At 35.6% G+C, this 19997-nt stretch overlaps 1 protein-coding gene across 1 annotated transcript in view; it reads right to left on the minus strand.

Moving 5' to 3' along the window:
- The window catches only part of ARFGEF1 (ADP ribosylation factor guanine nucleotide exchange factor 1), an 87608-nt gene that overhangs the window by 10866 nt on the left and 56745 nt on the right, over positions 1-19997 (minus strand). Inside the window, exons 16-32 of the mRNA XM_008501767.2 lie at positions 19231-19436; positions 19046-19130; positions 18118-18289; positions 16901-17052; positions 16117-16245; positions 13544-13702; positions 13033-13183; positions 9448-9538; positions 8221-8261; positions 7945-8114; positions 7162-7313; positions 6842-7014; positions 5656-5816; positions 4890-5020; positions 3296-3425; positions 2181-2316; positions 1955-2093 (exon numbers count right to left, since the gene is read on the minus strand). Of these exons, the coding sequence (XP_008499989.1) occupies positions 1955-2093; positions 2181-2316; positions 3296-3425; positions 4890-5020; positions 5656-5816; positions 6842-7014; positions 7162-7313; positions 7945-8114; positions 8221-8261; positions 9448-9538; positions 13033-13183; positions 13544-13702; positions 16117-16245; positions 16901-17052; positions 18118-18289; positions 19046-19130; positions 19231-19436 (2378 nt within the window). The remainder of the gene's footprint in view (positions 1-1954; positions 2094-2180; positions 2317-3295; positions 3426-4889; positions 5021-5655; positions 5817-6841; positions 7015-7161; positions 7314-7944; positions 8115-8220; positions 8262-9447; positions 9539-13032; positions 13184-13543; positions 13703-16116; positions 16246-16900; positions 17053-18117; positions 18290-19045; positions 19131-19230; positions 19437-19997) is intronic.

Consider the following 19997-nt stretch of genomic DNA (forward strand, 5'->3'; position numbering starts at 1 on the left):
ATAATATGATCATTTTCTTTGCAAAAAAAGGTAATTTGCCAAGAACCAGCAGAACTTAGTACCACAGCTAAGGATTCCCGCAGCCAGTGATGCAACTCCTAAACTGAAGAAATAAGTTACAGAATACATATAATATATAAATTTATAAAAAAAATTAAATTTAAGGCTGGGAGACAGGAAAAAGTCCATCACAAAGACAAGGCTAACACAGGGAGTAAGAAATTATAAAATTTAAAAATGTAAATGCAGCTAAGTGGAAAGGCAAAGAAAAAGAACCAGATTCCATACAAAGGGAAAAAAAAAAGAAGAAAAGGACCTATACAGAATGAGAAAGCAGTACCCTTCTAGGGCTTAGAGAGAAATGAGTACAATGTCTCATTAAAAACATATTAGTGAATACCTGTGTATCTTTATTATTTTTTCTTACACATCTATAAAGCTTACACATTAATCAAACATGGTCAAAGTGAAAAGACAGTTTTGAGAAGTTTTGTGTCACCCAGCAACTGTCTGAAAAAGAGCAGGAGTACTTCCACCATGGGAAGGGAGACTGCTAAAATATGCTCAAAGGACGACTCATGTATAAAATCCAAGTAAGATTTAGTTCACACTGCAAAAGTTGGGAATCTCTTAGAAACAGAAGAAAGAATAATACAATGATGTTCTCAAAGTCACAGAAAGATTAAAAATGGTGATGCAAAGAATGGGCATCTATGGAAGGAGTCAGATACTGAAGAGTAACAATAGAATAATGTACATATTTGAAATCAGATATAGCAAAAGGCTACAAGAGTATTTTGAATGTGTCTAAGTATTAAGATACCCAAAATGCTGCTCCAGAAGTGTTTCTAATATTCAGCCATAACAATATCCAGAAATCTTAAGTCTTGATCATACGTGGAAACAAAAGCAAATGTTCTGCTAGTGAGCATTCACTTCAAAATCTTTCCAAATATGAGAAATAGTAAGTTAGGGCTAATTCATTTGGATTTTAACATTAAGATACTTGGCTTCAAATTTTGTTTTTGGCAGTTACCAAAACACAAAACCAATAATCTTGGTAACTCCCAGATGTTTCAGTTTCATTTTAGTATTATTTTTGGATGTAATTAATTCATACCAACTCCCATTGAAAAATAGGTGAGGTAGAGACAGATGGATTAACTTATTTTTTTAAGCATGAATGAAGCTCTCTTACAGTGCTATCTCACACAGCTCTAGAATTAAGGAGTGATGTGCAGAAGGTTCCTTTTTGCTTCAGAAAACATCAAGACTGTCGTATTTCAAAACAAGTAGTGTTTCATTTCAGTGTTGGTAGGGTAGGGAAAAAAAAAACTTCATCTTTGGTATAAATCTGGATGTGAGTTTTTGTTACTCTGCTGTATGATGTACAACATACGACCCAGAGTATAGCCCTGTTCCAAAAAAGTTCCACAGTTATAACACGAAGGGCAAGACAGTTACTAAACATGCAAGATAATTTTAAAGGAAAGATTAGGATTCATAGAAGCACACTGGAACTTGACCATCAACCATGGAGACTTAAATCTCCAAAGCCATTGCATTATTTTAGTATTTTGTGGAAAAAGCTTCCCATCTAACTACAAATTGCAAAGTGTGTCTGTCAATAGAATTTTTCTATTGCAAAACAAAAGTGACCAAAAATCAGATCACACTTCTCAAAAAAGTCAACATTTTAAAACTGAATCATGTTTAGGGTCTTGGGTTGTTTGGTTTTTTTAAAAAATTATTTCTAGTTTTTAACAGTTTATCACTTACAACACAAAAGTAGCCCATTTAGCACCTAATCTATCATTACGTTCCAAGAAAGTTTACTTCTGTTTAGTCCATGCATAACAGCTACTGTTTAGCCCATCTACTAGGTATCTGTTTGAAATCAGTAAGTCATTTGCTAAACTATTTTGAAAAGTATAAATGTGAAGAGTCATCTTACGCATGAGGGATTGTAGTTTTGAAAATATCCAGCATGCAAGTACAAGTTTTATCCCAGATTTCTAGGGTAAACTTTTCACCATTTAGGATGACAACATTCTCCAAACAGTTTGTACCAGAGCGTGCCAGCTGTTCATTGTCTGGAAAAGACAAATAGTGCATTTGTTTATTCACATTTAGCACAGTAAAATGTTAACACTGTTTAACATAATTTGGTACAGTCCTACCTTGCTGCACACACCAGTACAGCTGTGCAAATATATCATCCAAAAGAACATCACTAAGTACTTCCAAATACTGTGTGAATACATCACATATTGCATAAAGTGCATGGTTGCAAGTAGTTGTCATCCATTCAGCTTTCTAGGAGGGGAAAAAAAAAGTTACAACTCAGTTTAAGGTGGAACTTTTAAGATTCAGAACCCTGCAGGCAGAATGATACATGTGTTTAATCAACTTGAATTTCTTGATAATGACACACAATTTGTTCCCATATTTCAAAACTCCCAAAAATCAATAGCTCCAACTTTTGCTTTGCTAACTAGAATGTTTAAAAAAATACAGAAACAGAAAAACTATTCATGGCACCAGATCAGAGGACTGACAAGCACCACCACGAGATCCTGAGTTTGACATTAAACTTCTTGTGGGTTTCTTCTAAATATTTTACAGGGAATAAAACCTTAAGAAGTTTGACAGGTCCTTCTAAGCACAGTCAGACTTCCCAAACTGCTGGCCATTTTGATCAACCTTCTAATGTTAGTAATTTACATTAGTACCCCCATTTCTGTTTCACTGCCTTGACAGGGCAGTGTCTGGTCCCTGGGTGTGGCAGATCAAAACCTGTTTGGCTGGTCAGCAAGGTGCAGTGAAGGTACAGGACTGCTGTTTGTTGGATTTTTGTTTGTTAGCATGTGTTTTTCTCCCTGGTGATCAAAACGTTTTGAACCAGCAGAACTTATTTCTTCTAATTGTGACTTCAATGCTGATTACAAGCTTCATCCCATTTAACATGATGCCACAAAATGATGCATCTCAGATTCCAGCCACCATGTGTAAAAGCTGCAACTGTACCCACAAACTCTAGATTTGTTGCATTTTATCCTATTCTTCTTTTGTTCATAGTGTAAACTAGTCAGCCTTTTACACAAATGGCTTAAAAATATAAGAAAAGAGACACCTCCAAACAGAATGCTAATAAAAAAAAAATAAGGCTAATAAAACCACAAGTTCACCATGCAAATTTTGTGGTTTGCTTTACATTACTTGATGAGCTATATTAATCAAGTTTTGTACTCTATATACATATCTTGTGTAAATTAACTTCCCCCCCTTTTTTTACCTCAGTCTGCTGCTCTGGCAGTTTCATGTTGTCAAATATCCTGAAGACAATCCGAAACAAATCTTGCCACCAGTGTTTTTCGTAAGTATGGCCATATGTCTTCATTATTTCAAACATTACTGTTAAGCCCCTGAAACAAAGCAGAGATATGAAGAGTTACAAAAAGACATCCACTAGACCAAATATGTCCAATTGCAACAGACTCAAACACTATTAAGAACACTGAACACTGATCTGATGTGTATCAGTCTACATTAAAATTAAATAGAAAGCCAGCGTGTTTAAAAAGCCCATAGAAGTCTCAGAAATAGCCAGAAAATGCTTTTGAGACATGTGGTAATTGTAAAGTAAAACAGGAAAATTACTTCTTTACAAAGGACCATGGAAACAAAGGAACAAATACTTCCAGTTCAGAAATACAGAGGTCTAGAAATGAGTATTCATCTTCACCAGCAGTAAGGGGAGTTCTAATACACAGCTTAGATGTAGATGTGTAAATATAAAATTATTTGCATATAATACCTCATATTTAGCATCGGAACTGCAACAGAATATACTTTATAAGGGAAAAAGCCATATTCAAGGTAAATAAGCAGGATTTACAGCTTTGCGTTGTTGATTGTCTCTGAAGTCCACAACCACTTAATGAATCATGGTCTAAAACCAGTTTTAAAATCCTCAAGGTAAGTCTGAAGGGCAAGACACAGGAAGGCTGGCAGGACTGGGGGTCATGGGGTTCAACACAAACCAAAAAAAGATTCCAACAGTATTTTGCTGTTGGGAGTCCATCAAAACAAAATCTCCCCATTGCATGGAACACATTTGCTTTTAACAGCAAAAAGGGAAACGTGACACGATGCTTACCCAGGTCAGCTACAACAAATCATTAAAATAGAGTAACAGGAGCAAGTATCATGGAACAAACATAATTTTTCTTTACTACTAAATAGAGAGAATCAGTATTGTCACTGGGAAAATACAGATTCTTATATTAATCCCCTGTAATACCTTATTTAAGAAATGGGGGGGATTGGAAGGATTTAATGCATATTGACCATTTAACGTTGACCATCCATTATTAAAATAATGCTTCCTTGTTTGATGTTAGGAAAGTTAAGTTGACTTTTACATTTCACTGTGTTATAAACATATACTGCCTCCATTGCATCTGATTTTAAGTTTGAGATGGGCGATTTTAAATAATTTAGTTCCATTAATAAATGGAAAACAGTCAGACTTTTATTTACTTAAGCTTTATTTTCAAACGAACTATTTAAATGGTTATCTTTGTAATCTCATGGCTGTTTATTCCAAACAGGAATTGTTTGAATATTTGAGGAAATTTAATACTTATAAAATACTGCAATCACAACCACATAACTTCAATATTTATTACAACATAAGATAAAAACTTCTTATGTAAAGAACACAGGCATGACTGCATCTATGTAAAAGGTATTTGTAAAAAGTCTGATGTTCCCAGATATCAACTAAATCAAATACATGACTCATTTTATGACAGTTAAACTAAGTGAGTTGTTTCTATTTTAATAGTAAGTCTCTTAAAATTTGAATTGCAAATACTGATTGTTACCTGGTTCTTACATCTAATTTGCATCTATTGATGATACAGGACAACTCAAACAGAATTGGGAACCATCCTCGCACCCACACTCTGTCTTCAGGAGCTACATTCATATCATCACTTGTGTATTCCTTGAATGCCTTTAGAAGAAAGTACAGGGTTATACAGGGCTGTAAGAGTTAGGCTCTTCAAAATAAAACACTATCTGAACTGTAAATAATCTCTGCTGCAATAGTATTACACCCTGACACTTCAGATGAGCTGGCAATCAAAATAATAGCACTGAGGAGAAGTGTTTTGATAGTAATGCTTAGTATATTATGAAAAATAAATAAGGTGATACATTCAAGCACCAGTTTTTGCTTGCAGTTCAGTCTGAGTCTCTCACTCTTGTTTATAGAGACAGCACTGCAAGTTAGGATCAACCACTACATTTTGAGGATAAGAAGCATTTTTACTTATGCCATTATCCATTCTTCACAACATGTTCGAGCAGCAGATCCTGAGATTGGATGATTTACAGCAGCTCTAAGGAAAGCTAGGCACCAGCTGAACTGGGGACAGGCAGAGTGGAATAAAAATAAAATAAAATTTAAAATTGCTGATACTTTCAAAGCATGTGGCATTTTACTCTCCTATAGCTTCTGAATAAAGTGCATTTCTCATTAATTTCTGAAACTTGAAGGGGAGCCAATAAGGTGAGTGCAAGTCATTTTTTCTTTATAAAAGCACAGCAGATTTAAGTACTGATAAATGTAGTGAATACAGACTGTACCTGGGGTCTATCAGATACATATTTTGCACAGTGGCGAATGAGGCGGATCGCTTCCATACTGGTATCTGGAAATGCTGCATTGCAGGCAAATTCAGACAAGCACTTTACTGCATCCTGGAAGGAATCTATGGTTGCTGGGAAATGTTTTTCAAACACGATTGCTGGGAGAAAAGCGTGAACAGAAGAAAAAATGTGTCATAATTTAAAAATCTATTGATTCTGCTATGAACTGATTGTAACAGAAGTCACAAGAGACTGGTTCACTGACTGGTGCTGTCAAATGCTTGAGTAGCAATAACAAGTAAAAAATTAATACTTAACCGGACAAAAAAACCCCCATCACCTAGAGGGCATTGGATTTTGACAGCAAAGAAGTATCTAAAACAAATCGAGGCAGTATTTAGTCTAAAGGAGGGAAATTTAACAGTTAAGCAAGAACACAGTAAGAGGTTTACTGCTTAACATTTGTCTGTGTGACCAGAGCTTAAGAAGGCTACACAAAACATGAAGTTGTGCTTACAGAAGGACTTCTCAGCAATACAGTCCTGTTGCCTTGATTTTAAAGTTAGTTTTGAGGAAAAAAAAAACCAATACACCACTCTTCAGCAATTCTGAAAAAGTTTTATAACTTGCAGAGGTTGAGACAGAATAAAGTGATCCCTAATTGCACTTTAAAGTCTGAGATCTAGATTAGAATTGGAGGGGGAAATTAAACAAAACAACTAGCTCAGCTCTTTCTCCTCAATAGGGTCATGGACAAGCATGGTTTGGAAATGAGGAAAAAGATACACAGTCAGCATAATAATAAAATTACTACAAAAGCCTTTTTCTGTTTAAAAAAAAATTATTAAATTTGTCACTTAAATGAGAATGTACACATTAAGTAAAATTACCTGAACTGGTTTTACTACAAAATGCTACAAGAGCACAAATTACTACAAAATGTACAGGAGGTACTTTTTTTTTTAAAGGCACAAAAGAAAACAGGTAACTATAATCTTATTTTAAATAAATAATTAAACTTAATCTTATTTTCCCAGGCAATAGGTTGAAAAGTGCAAAACATTGGTTCTGAAGCATAAAGAGAGTATTACTACACAGGCTGTAAAGCCAGCAGTTAAACAAAGCTTCTCAATCTCTGGAGTCACAAACACTTTTGTGATGTCTGAATACAGCCAATACTCACTGACAATGTGTCCTGTAGTCTGGAATGCAAGTTCCACTATACTTTCATCCTGATCTGAGGCTGCCAGGTGAAATACTGAAAAGATGTTTTTCCAGCCAGAACGAATATTAGCAGCCTGGGAATTTACCATCTGTGCAATACACCGTACAACCATGTCTCGAATAGTAGGAGACCTAAATTAAAATAATAAACAATAATTGTTTAAACTAAATTACATAATTGATTAGGATAGTGCAATTCTCCGTTAAAAGCGGCTTGAAACATCAGTTGCAAAATCTGGTGCTTATGATATCAGGTGATTCAGTTAATGGTGTTATTACCTGTTTCTCTTCATAATATGTTCAAATGGCCTCAGGAAGTCCTTCTGGAATCGGAAATTAGCAAGTTCTCCTTTTTCCAAGAACTTCATTGATAATTGTCTTAATGAGTCTACTGCAAAAATAGCTACATCTTCATTGGGATTGCAGCCAACCTGACAACATAGAATAGAAATGCACAGTAAGCTTGCATCAGCATTCTGATGGATTCAGCCCAAGCTGCCTTTGTATTTGCGAATAGAGAACTAAGCAGTACTGGAAAATCAGCAAAACAGTAGCCAATTCCATGAACAACACTGTTAATGCAAGTCAATAATCCCAAACCAATTCCAGCTATTTTATACATTATTATCATAGCATTTCAAACTTTGTAAAAATAAGCAACCTGCCTGGAAAGACTTCAACAACCTGTATTAAAAATGCATGTCAAACACTCAAGTGATAAATAGTCAATTTAGACTTGAATAGAAAACAACCTTTTATTGCAGGTTTTACAAAACACTTCTCAAAATTACAACACACAAGTAAAGGCAGCCAGTTCTAGACCCAGGTCATGATAAGTAACTTAATGGATACTGCTTTTACACTTATTACATTGTGTACCTCTGCCTTCTGTAAGGCCTTGGCAGCTTTACTATTTTAGTTGTGTTTCAAGCTGTGTATACACAAGGACAGAAAAATACAGTATCATTCAGATGAGCACATGCTTTTCTTAGAAATCTCTAAATAAAATTTATTTGCAGAGATAAGTCAATGAGCATGCCGTATTATAATCAGTAAGGATACCTTATTAAAATGATCTCCAATAACTTCCCAGATTCTAGACCACTGTAGCCTTATCCGGCCCATGTTGTAGTAAGAAATCTCTACTATCTTCTGCAGACTAAACATTCGAGGGTGTGTAGCAGACAGCAGTTCATCCATAGATACAGCACAAAGCCAGCGAACGAAATCCACTGTTAATTGACCACAGATTTTAATGCAATATTTTTCAAAGGTTTAAAGCAAAGCTGCTTTGCAGTTTACAGGGGCAAAAAAAAAAAATAATAATCTAAAACCTACCAATAGCATTTCCATCCAACCTTGTAGATCCCGTAAATATTCTGTAAAGTGCAGTTTAAGACATTGTTACAATTCCTCATAGAAGCATCTATTAAAAATTTATTCAGGATTTTAAGAAATATATATATAGACAACCTCTGACTACTTTTGTTTATTAAAAAACAATTAGTAAATGTGGAAAAATACTCAGTTTTGGAAATAAAATCAGAAATAGTTCAATTATTTCTAACATTTTAAAATAAAGCATGCATGGAGACTGGGAGGCGAGCACGGTTTCTAACACTATCTGTTCACTGACAGTGACTGATGAATAATGCCAGTGCTTTATAAACTATTCATCCCTTCTCCAAATAGAGAAGTCAAGCTTCTCAAGAGTGAACATCTGATACTTGAAACACTTCACATTATGAAGTGGGGAGAAATACTGCAAACCTAGAGAACCCTTAACCATTTGACATTAAGCCTCTAAATCACTTGATTTGATTTTACTGCAAGGCAACTCTCACTGAAGTGACATAGATCATCCTGCCTTTTCCCACAGAAATGTTTGTAAGCCTTCAGAATGATACCCCTTTGTGACTTTCAGTTTTGACAACCATGAAGAAAATGATGTTTTCTGATTTCTTGTATGTTGGAGACCAAGATCCACTAAACACCTCAGGTCTGATCAGTACTTCACAATTTAAACAGGGAATGCTTGTGATATGTGTTATGCCTAATCAAAACCAGTTAGGTATGATTCATAGAAAGGAAGACTGGAATAATAATTTTGATGAGTTCAGACAACATCTACCTAATCTAGAAGAAAAAAGGGAGTCAGTAATACATTTAGGAGAAAAAGGGTCTGTTAATAATGCTTCCCATTCTAAGGCAATATATACACAGTATATATATATATTGCTATATATATATGATATATATATATATACACATATACACTATATATATAGCAAACCAAGATTCATGGGACATTATTGCACCCTTCATTCTGCAACTCTACTGTAATATTTTTATATTGGTAAAAGGGCTTCTTTCCAAATCTTTATTCTGTTCCTTCTTGCCAAAAATACTTCTGCTCCATAAAACAAGAATGTACATAAGCAAAAACCACTTTAATGTGTTGTTTTATCCAAAGAGATGTAAACTAATATAAATTGATTATTAGCACAAGGTATTCAAATATTGCTTAAAAAGTTTGAGGTGGCAACAGCAAATTTAAGACAATACCTGTCCACAGCAACAACAACACTTTGGGAGCTAGTTTCACCAATGGATTCCTGAATACTTGCAATTTGCTTCCAATCCACGTTTCCACCAACTGCAGTGAACAAAATGTGAAAAAGAGGTAAGATAATACAGAAATGGATGGAAGGAAAGAAGTCACACCACTGCCAGTATAATGAAATACATTTTTAGATCACAAAAAAGAGAAGTACCTCATTAACTCCCCTTTCATGAGCTAGGCATCTCAATAAACAGCTGCATGTTGGTGCAACACCTAATTCTCTAGGTTCTCTATCCATGTATGTACTATTTAGTCCAAGAAAATTGTCTACATTTAGAACTGTGTTAATAGATACAAGCAAAAAAAATTTAAAAGCACAAGAACCATCTTCTCTCTGTCTTTCAATAGATGCTTGGTAATTCTGCTACTGAAAATACACTGTAGATGAGAATGATAGAATGATAGAGAATACCACATAAAGGAAAACTTTTCACACTTTATTAGCAGCAAGTAAATTCTTCTTGAATGGCTTTCTTTTTAATCTTTCATAGAGGAGAGCTCCCACTAAAACTCCTTCTTAAAGCTACAGCTCAAGCAAAGCAAAATTATCACCTAACAACAGTGAGAAAAATCTGTAAATAAAAATAGCAATATTTATTTTGGGCACTACAAACTGGAGGAAAGCTCCTGTTAAGAAAATGATCACTTCACGATGAGCAAATTTCTAAAAATTCTGGCAATCTCTAAGCTCCTCTCCACTCTGCATCAAAAAAAAAAAAAAAGAAGAGGCATCTCACAAACATTCTGGGTAATTCCATCTAGCCTATGTTTAGGGCTTTTTTCTTAGGTAGCCTATCAGAAAGATAGGGGAGAACAGAACACTGAAAAAAGACCAGTAGTTCTGTTCTCAGACCTTTTCACAGACAAGAAGTTCCCATGTTTCAGGCTGCCTCTCAAATGTCTGCCTCTGAGTCTCACTGTGCTCCACACTTGGAGGTGGCAGGAGACAACTGGCTGTCCAATCAAGATAAACTGACCCATCTCAAGCATATTTCTAGGGCATTTACAGATTAACCTTTCTGTACATACATACGTGACATCATATGACTATTTTGGCAACTTATATTACAGTATAGCTTCATCAAGACTTCTCTTGTAAGCACACAAGCTGCCAGTATCAATTGGCTTGAATCTTGATAGTGCATCAGCTAAGAAACATATCAAACTAGCAGTTGTGTGAATTTGAAGGGCCATGTCCAAGAAGTCAGGTAATCCTAACTAACTCTGCCAGTTTATATGACGATTCCTTATTACCATAGGATTTATAACCAGTGCTGTAAAAACTAAGCAGACAGTAGATCTACATTCCAACAGTTGTGAGACCTTTTACAATGGATCGTACAGCCACCTATTTAATTATGCTTTATGAAAAGTTGATTCTTCAGATTCCCACTGTCCCAAGAGGAATTCTGACTACCTAAGAAGTACACTGTGGCAACAACCAAATGACAGCTGCAGGTTTTGTCTTCCAACTTTGTGAACAGAAATTAGAGTAGAAGAAAGCTGAACTTCACAGTTACAACTCCAAGTAAGAGAACATTCCCACCAAAGAATCAAAGGAACAGATGCTTATTCACTTACTGCTACAACCCACATGTTTGTGATGACTTGAATTTTCAAGTAAAACAAACAACAAAAAAAAGGTCCACATCAGGAAGATAATGCAAGAGTGACAAAGACATTCAAATGCAGATGTGTGAAGAGTGTGCACCTGAATCCTTGTTCTAAAAGTAAATGACCAAAGGGGCTTTAGTGGTTGGTTGTTTTGTTTTTTAAGAAACAGACACTTTTAACTTCAGCAAGAAGTCAGTGTTGCTGCTTATGCATGGCTGATTTTAGAAACATGTTTGAAATATGAAGCTTCTGTGTCACCAGACTACAACTTCAATTACTCCAATTAAACAAACATTTTCCTATAAAATATGTATTTGTACATATGGACACATGCACTGTAGGTTCTTCAGAGGAATTCAGTTTCATAGGAAGGTTGCTCGAAAGCCATAGTTCCAAAGGATCCTTCAGAATAACCAGAGTAAGACAATTAAAGTATTTGCAGCACAGGATGTGTGTGTAGAAGAAGGAAAAAAAGCTGAGAAAATGACTGCTCTAACAGCCCCAAAGTGCATGAAAACCAAATTCCTTTCAGTTAGGTATTTTCCTGTAAGATTGAAGTGATATTGTTAAATAGAAACGTTAAGTTCCCATATGTGCACTGTAACAAGCACTCCAGAAATTCAGTTCAGACAAACATTTTATCCATTTGGGCACAGCCTTTTTTCCTTAGAAATGTAGTTGACATAGGGGAAAAAATGTCTTTATAAGCTGGATCTACACCAACAATTAGAATGATTTAGAGACACCTAACTACAGTTTACATTCTTGAGCTATCAGAACTTAAAATTTTTAAAGGCCAGTGACTTCTAAATGGCCAGGATTTGGGAAGAGCGAAGTTGGATAGGTCTTTAGGGAACACTAAGTTGAAGAATGCATATCAGAAAGGTGGGAAGAAGCTCAGTATATGACATGCTGGCAGACGAATTAACTTCCAGGCATAAGGCTTCCCATCAGCAACTCTTGGCAAGGCAGGAGTAGCGAGAAGCACAGGCCAAAGGAGAGCAATGGAAAGAAAAGGACTGAATTACAGAGTAAGAAAAACTGTCTGAGGAGAACACAAAGCCAGAGGATTAGGACTACTTGAGGGCTAAGATCAGGGAAACTGGTAACAGAATTATTATTCCTCAAAAGAAAAACAACCTAAAAAAAAAGAAAAAAAAAGAAAAACTGTGGGGGAAGTTGTTTAAAATGCAGGAAATACAGAGCATCATGCTAAAATTTCAACTTTCTATCAGTCAAATGGAATTATATTCACCTCCAGGACATTTCCATAGCTTCCTAATACCCTACAACTGTATGTCATTAATTGTATTTCTATTTAAGAAAAAGAAAACTCTACCTTTTTAAGATAATTTAAGGTAAGACTAGTATACTTTTCTAGAAAGACAGGAAACAGTGCTTAATTTATGGAGAGAATTTTGGCTCTTGGGCCAAATTAAAACAAGGTTTTTATTCAGTACCAAAGAAACAAAAGAGGAGGCAACAGAATTTCAGAAATTAACTCATCTCCCATGTGGCTTGAATACTGCATACTTCTTCCAAACTTTCATGCTAACTTGCCTGTTTGGTAAAATACTTGGTGCACCAATGTTGCAATATTACTAAATCTGCTCATAACATCAGCAATCCATTCTTACTTGGTCAGCTGTATTTTAATAGAAATGAATAATATATAATTTTATTACATGTCCCACTCTCCCACCATAGCAATAATACTTAACAAAGCAAAACAAGTGCTCTAGAAACAGGAATAAGTCTATTCAAAGATTAAGACAGTTTTACAAGGACTACTTCATGGTTTTGCCTCCAGACTCCACAGCCAACAAAGAGAACAAAGCACAAGCTTTAATTTCTGTCATAAAAAAAAAAAAAAAAAGCCAGCTAAATGCAATACTTCATATCTGCATACTTACCCAGCCCCAGCCCCACAAATTCATCAGGTGCCTGATCTTTTGTTCCAGTAAAAGAACCTTCCCTGCCACGCACTGTCCCTGAGATATAACGAGGTTTTACTCCAGTTCCTATTAACTGTGCCAGTTCAAGTTGACTGATGCATTTCAGAATCTATTCCAGAAAACAAATAAGTCATTTATCAACTAAAAGCAGTTTGAAATAGTAAAAAGCAGAATTCTTCTGGCAGATCTTTAGAAGAAAAATAACTCTAAACACTCAAGGTTAGACAAATATTTCTGTTCTAAAACAAATATTCATTTAAATAATACTGTATTACTCTCACAGTATTATTTCTCACTTGGACATCTTTTGGTACTTCAATTAGCTGCATAATGTGCAATTCCATGTAATGAATGTACAAACATATATAAATGGCACTTACATAAAACTCACTGTATTTATGCACAATAAGTACGGTACTGTATTCAAAATGAGTACACATGCTTTCTTAAGAGTTAGTTAATCTTGTACCTCATGCCAGGAATTTCCTAAATAGTTTCCATCTGTATGAGCCACGGTGATGAGAGTTTTAATAGTGTCAATATTCTTCTGCTTCATTTCCGTAATACCAGAACTCACTGTGAGTAATGTAAATCTTGCTAATGCTTGGACATAGGCATCTCTTTCAAGCTACAAATAAAAAGAGGAAAAAAATAATGTCTTCTAAGTATTTTCTTACTCTTAATAACATCTGTGTGATTTCAACAACAACATCGCTGACCTTTCTCTTCCTATAATGGAATTTCTAAAGCTTTCTATAAAGTATTCCATATTCTTCTGTAGTAAGCTGTGGGATAAAAATCAGGCTCTCTCTATTCAGGGACATGAAGTATAATTTTGACAACACAGAACACATATGTTGTTTTTAAGTTTGTTTGGTCTTTTTGGATTTTAGAGGGGCTTTTCTGGGAAACAGGATGCTTCAGGAGAAATGTGACTTCTTAGCTAAACTTTCAATATTCTTGTACTATATGGGGATCCGCTCTGAAAATGCTGCCTTAAATGCAGACTCTCTCTGGCAACAGAATGTAAATATAAAAATTCGTAAATAAAAATCTCTAAAAGACACATTGTGACAATTCCACAAAACTACTCAAAATGTATTTGATTTTATCTGCACTGTTTGGAGCAACCTCAGAAGCTTGTGAGGCAAGACTGCAATGAGTAGGTAAACAGCAAATGATCTATAATGAAAGCAGATAAATTGATCTCACAAAAGAGAACCACCTGTAGGTACCCAATTTTTATGTATAGGCTATCTATAAACACCAAAGGAATCTCCTCAAATCTCATATAAGCCAATTACAATGGTAAAAATGGGATTACAGTTGAGCTGACAAGTACATTTTACTCTCCTCTTACATATGATTTGAAGGCCATAAAATGAAGTGGTTGTACATCAGAGAAAAAACAACTACGAAATATATTTAACTGTTTGGATGTTTAAGACTATTTTGAAATTATAACAAAACAACACCAAACATTGAACACTTAATAAAACGAAATAGAAAATATTTTTTTAAAAAAACCCTGGAAGAATGTCTGTTTCAGAGAAAACAATAATGCCACAAGAGTGGGCAACTATAGAAGAGACTGATTCTCACAGAGCCATGTAACATGGCTGCCGTGTTCAAACCCAACATACTGCTACAGGATATTCTGGCAAAGGCACAGGAAATGATGTATTAGCACAGAGAGTACTAAACAAAGAAGCCTTAGAGTCTACAAACTGTGTAGCTTCAGTAAAAGGAAAATGTTTTCAGTATCACAGAATCATAGAGTAATTTGAGTTGGAAGGGACACTTAAGGTCATCCAGTCCAAGGCCCCTGCAGTAAGCAGGGACACCCTCAACTACATCAGGTTGCTCAGAGCCTTGTCAAGCCTCACCCTCCAGGGATGAGGCCTCAGCCATCTCCCTGGGCAACCCGTTCCATTCATTTTTTCCTAACACCTTCAGCACTACCTTCCCCTCCCTGTCCCTTTTTCTAAGGCATCATATTCAGAGAAAAACAACTGAAAAATAAGCCCATAGTAAGTCTTTTAAGTTTGGGCCTGGGGGTAGGAGGTTAGGGGGATGAAGTGTAGAGACAGAGGGAGACCTTACATGATCTCATGTGCTTTTTTAAGCAGCTGTATCAGAGGTTCCAATATGCCCATCCACATTAGTGATAAAAAGTTATCCAATTTGCTAAATACAAGCACAAGAGAGAAGGAAGCAAAGCATTCACTGTCATACCATAATTCACCAGTTTTTAGTTAATCTGACAAGGCTGCTGGGGTTTTGGAGTGCTGAGTTCTTTGAAATGTTTTTATTGCACACAATAAAGGATGCAACACCAGACGTACTTGTTGCTTACCCCTCTCTTCAGCTATCCCTACAATGAGACTTATGACAGACCAGTACCCCATTTATTAAAAAATAATCTACAATAACATAATATATGTTCACTACCAACAATTTGAACATGGGAAAAAAAAGAGGCAGCCCAAGTTTAATTAGAATTACCCCCTGGAGCCAGAGAGTCTGGAATTCTTGGCATTTTGTTTAATGCACGATACATTAATTGATTAATTAATGCATTACATCAGGAATGGTATTTTCAGTGCCATAACCATTAAAATAGTATCCAATTTTAAAAGTTTCAGATTATACTAATCTCCCTGAAGCTGAGAAAAATATTTCAAATGCAGTTCTGAGAGATACTGTTTTACTTGGGAAACAGTATAGGCATGTCCCAACAATGTGACAACAAAGCTTAACAGCTTTGTAACAAAGGTAGACAGTATTTTCACATAGGAGCAAGTCAACCTGTAAGGAAACAGAAAGTGATTACACAGGCACAGCAGCACTTACCATAAAACACCAAGAAAGGTCACTTTATTTAAAATACATCCAATCAAACACCAGATGAAGCACTAAATGCAGATAGCAGGCAGCCTCTAGGTAGTGCAGTGCATAGCTTTAGCAACAAGGACTCTTAGAACCCCACGAACATTTTGCTGGTATATATATTAAGATAATGTCTCAATCTTATTTTTTTACCTGAATGTTGAAAATACAAGCAATCCTGATTGCACATCGTATACCCTCCAGACAAAGAGAGGCAACTTCTGTGTCATCACAGTCCTGTAGACCCACGCTGAATGCAGCTAGAAAAGGTGTCCATGCCAACTGGAATGTATGTAAATAAAACTTACATTAGCAAATGGTCATTACCTGAGGGAAATGTTATACTTCTAACATCTTGCTGAAGTGCAAATTCCATCCTTAGCTCATACTGTTAACCTCAAAGTTGCCTTTGCCAAAAGAGAAACGGAACAAAATAAGACATGAGACACGGAAGTATAGTTAGGAGAGAGATGAGAGACTATGACAGAATTAATGTAGATTGGCTCTCCCCTCATAAACACTTTCCTTCTCACCAACACACCCAACCATCTTCAAGTTGTGCTGGGGGAGATTTAGTTTGGATATTACGAAAAAGTTCTTCACTAAAAGGATTGTCAGGCACTGGAAGAAGCTGCCCAGCAAAATGGTCAAGTCACCATCCCTGGATGTATTTTAAAGGTGTGTAAATGTGACAATAAGGGACATGGTTTAGAGGTGGACTGGGCAGTGTGCTGGGTTAACAGCTGGACTTGATGATCTTTAAGGTCTTATGATTCTGTGATTCTTGACTCTGGGCCTGGAGCAAAACCTGGGCTCACAGCACATCATTCAAGGGAACCATTTGTTTACTGAAATGGTAGTGGTCTGAGACTCTACTTCCCTGTCTGTCTGTATTTTGTATTGCAAAAATAGGTAATCATCTGAACAGATATCTCACCTTAAACATGGGTCTCACGTGCTCCAAGTGTGTTGCACTAGTAAAAGGTGCCTGAACATGGCTCACTGCCTCCATAAGAGCTTTAGCTGTTTTAGCCATTTGTTCCATTTCCAAATTATATAGAAGTCTTCTCTGCTTTTCACTAGCAACATCTGCAAACACATTATTTCCCTCTCAATTGTGCATCTTTAACAGTATTGTCTTCAGAAATATAGTATTACATTTTCATTAACTGCCATACACACACTGCATTTTTTGTATTACTGTGTACTACTTTTGTACAATTTTGTATTTTTGCTTTTACTTTAAGAAATTATCACACTAGCAAGTTGTTTCTTTTACAGTATAGATAAAATTTAGCTTAAAGCAAACTTAGGTATGAAATGTAACCTAATTTTAAGCCTTCACAGAATTTTAAGATTTGTACAACAAACATTTCTTCTCTGTCACCTCAACTGACAGCATCAATACCACATCCACTAAGCTAAAGTCTAACTGAACAGAAGTTTCACAGCAACAGATCAGCACAGAAAGTAACACCAAGGTAAGTGGACATCCTATTTCTGAGGGAGAACTACCTTAACCTTTTCATTTCAGTAATGGAAGCTCCATCTATTCTAGAAAGTAAAACTCAAGTAGAATTCAATAATCAGCTTATTTAAAATGACAATAAAACATTATGTTAATTGAATGAATAGAGAAAAGAGGGATTCTTTCTTTCAGATGCAGATTTCCCACAAGCAATCTGTTCATAAGGCTAACCTAGGACTTAGAGTATAAAAATATACATAAAAAGTACATAAAATGTACATAAAAAGCCAAGTCCCTCAATCTTCTCTGTAGAAAAGCTCAACTGAATAATATCTGAAGCTTCATGTTGTGCAAAACTCAGGAAACTTTTCTGGTATCTGAGAGAGGGAAGGAGAAGGCATTTTAAAAGTGCACAAATTAGGGCCCTACAAATCAAATAATGCAAAATTTTTGAAGATAACAGACTGATTATGGCAGGAAAACACAATGGCTACCACAGAAATAGAAGGGATAACCACTATGTGTGTTTTCTGAACTGCACTTAACAGCAACGCTTACTTCATAAAACTGTAAAATCCATTTCCCTATGTTGCTGTCACAACAGCTGAACAGCACAACCCATCTTCTCTGTGGTCTCTGCACCAAATACCAGGAAACTGAAGAAAGCTAATATTTCAACTACTTACTTTGTTTACTGGATTTTGTGGGTATTGTTAATTCTTTTGTTTCTTTCATTGAGATCTTCTTTCCAGCTATTTCATTATAGATAGCAGACAAATATTCTTCAGGGAGATCTTTGCTGTCATTGATGCCTCTATTCATTTTAATATACTGTTCTTTTGTCATTTTATTCTTAACCTGAAACCCAGAAAGAAGCTATTAGCACTTACACTGCTGCTTATAAAGCAGCTAAACAGATGAAAAGTTACCATCAAAGACAAACCTGCTGATTCAGAGGACATTTTTAAGTGTCCAGCATATGCAAGACTACATTGTCAAATCTACAAAATAATGCAAGGCCGTACAGCCATTACAACACATGTAAACATTCAGGAGGATCCACAGATGAATTAGACTTTCAATTAAAAAAAGTATTTTATCTCTTCACACAGACCAAACTATCTCATTTTTCAAGATCCCTGAAGAGTACAATAGTCTTTCCAGATTTCACTTAAATACATTATGATTAATCACTGCAACTTGAATTTTATGCACTGCAGAAGAGAGCTGTATTTATCAAAAGAAAGCTGCATTATATTTTTGAACAGACAGAAAATAGGAGATCTGTGATAAAATCAATGGGTAAGTAATTACACAAGTTCTGTAAACCAGATTGTAGGTTAGATCACTACTGTGAGTGCCATAATATGAAAACAAATCCACACAACTGCTATTCAACAGAGCATAGGGAAATGATACCTTACAGTAAGGACTAAGCAAAAGAACATTAAAATCTCAACACCCATGAACCACGAAACTGTTACTTAAAAGATAAATAAACTTAAGCTACTACACATACTGGTGCTGAACTGAATGTCAAGCTTTTACAACTACGTTGTCACACAGCCTGAAAGTTAGATGTCTATGTATTACACGTTTTTTCTACCAACATACCTGTGGACTGTGAAGATCTGTCGTCAACATGATAATTGAATAAGCTAAAACGTAAGCAGTATCTGCACTAGCAAAAAGAGTTTGCCTGAATGGGGAAAAGAGAAAAAGAACAGCAAATTTCATATATTAGGATTTTTTGCTTATTATTCAGCTTTCCAAAGGTCTGAAGACACAGTATTGCTTACCCTTGGTTACATTCTAAATATCTAGCAGCAAATTTCTCCATAAGGCGATCAATTTTTTGAGCCTCTCCTGGAAGACGAAATCCCTCCAGAAACATGCGCAGGGCTGAAACAAAATCTTTTCCTGAAAAGTCGTGCTGGTCTACATATGCATACATGACTTCTTTGTTAAATTTATCATTGTCTCCAAGGAACTCCCCAACCTGAGTCTAAAATAAGAATAGGTAAGACAAACTAGTGTATTTGCACTGAAAAAAACGAAAAGTAAATAACAAAAATATAGTTACACCACTCACATGTATCACAAAAATAGAGGTTTGCATGTAGTTAACAAAGACATTTCTGCTTCTCTTTAAAACATTCTGGCCATATATTCCATCATAATGCTTTCATTTACTCTTATCTGCCTACTTTCCTCCTCCTCAGTTTTTACTCATGTACTATTTAATTCTATTACACAAATTCCATATGTGCACAAGAGAAAGTTAATACAGGAATGAAAAGCTTACTAAACTCAACTTCATTCCCACTAGAGTACAGAGCTCAAGCAGACTCAAGTGATGCTCAAATACAATAGCTGGTACTAAAAATAAATCCCACTTGATCACTGTCAATCCAATACAATACAGGATTGTGTCAATACAGAACACTCTGTTCAGATAAAGATGCTTGTATATGTAAACTGAGGTTAAAAATTACTCTTGACAGCTGTTCTAATACCAAAATATGTGAATTCAATCACAGCTTCAAGCATGAACATATGCAGTCCT

This window comes from Calypte anna, chromosome 2 (assembly GCF_003957555.1).
Source record: "Calypte anna isolate BGI_N300 chromosome 2, bCalAnn1_v1.p, whole genome shotgun sequence".
In the NCBI taxonomy this organism is placed as follows: domain Eukaryota; kingdom Metazoa; phylum Chordata; class Aves; order Apodiformes; family Trochilidae; genus Calypte; species Calypte anna.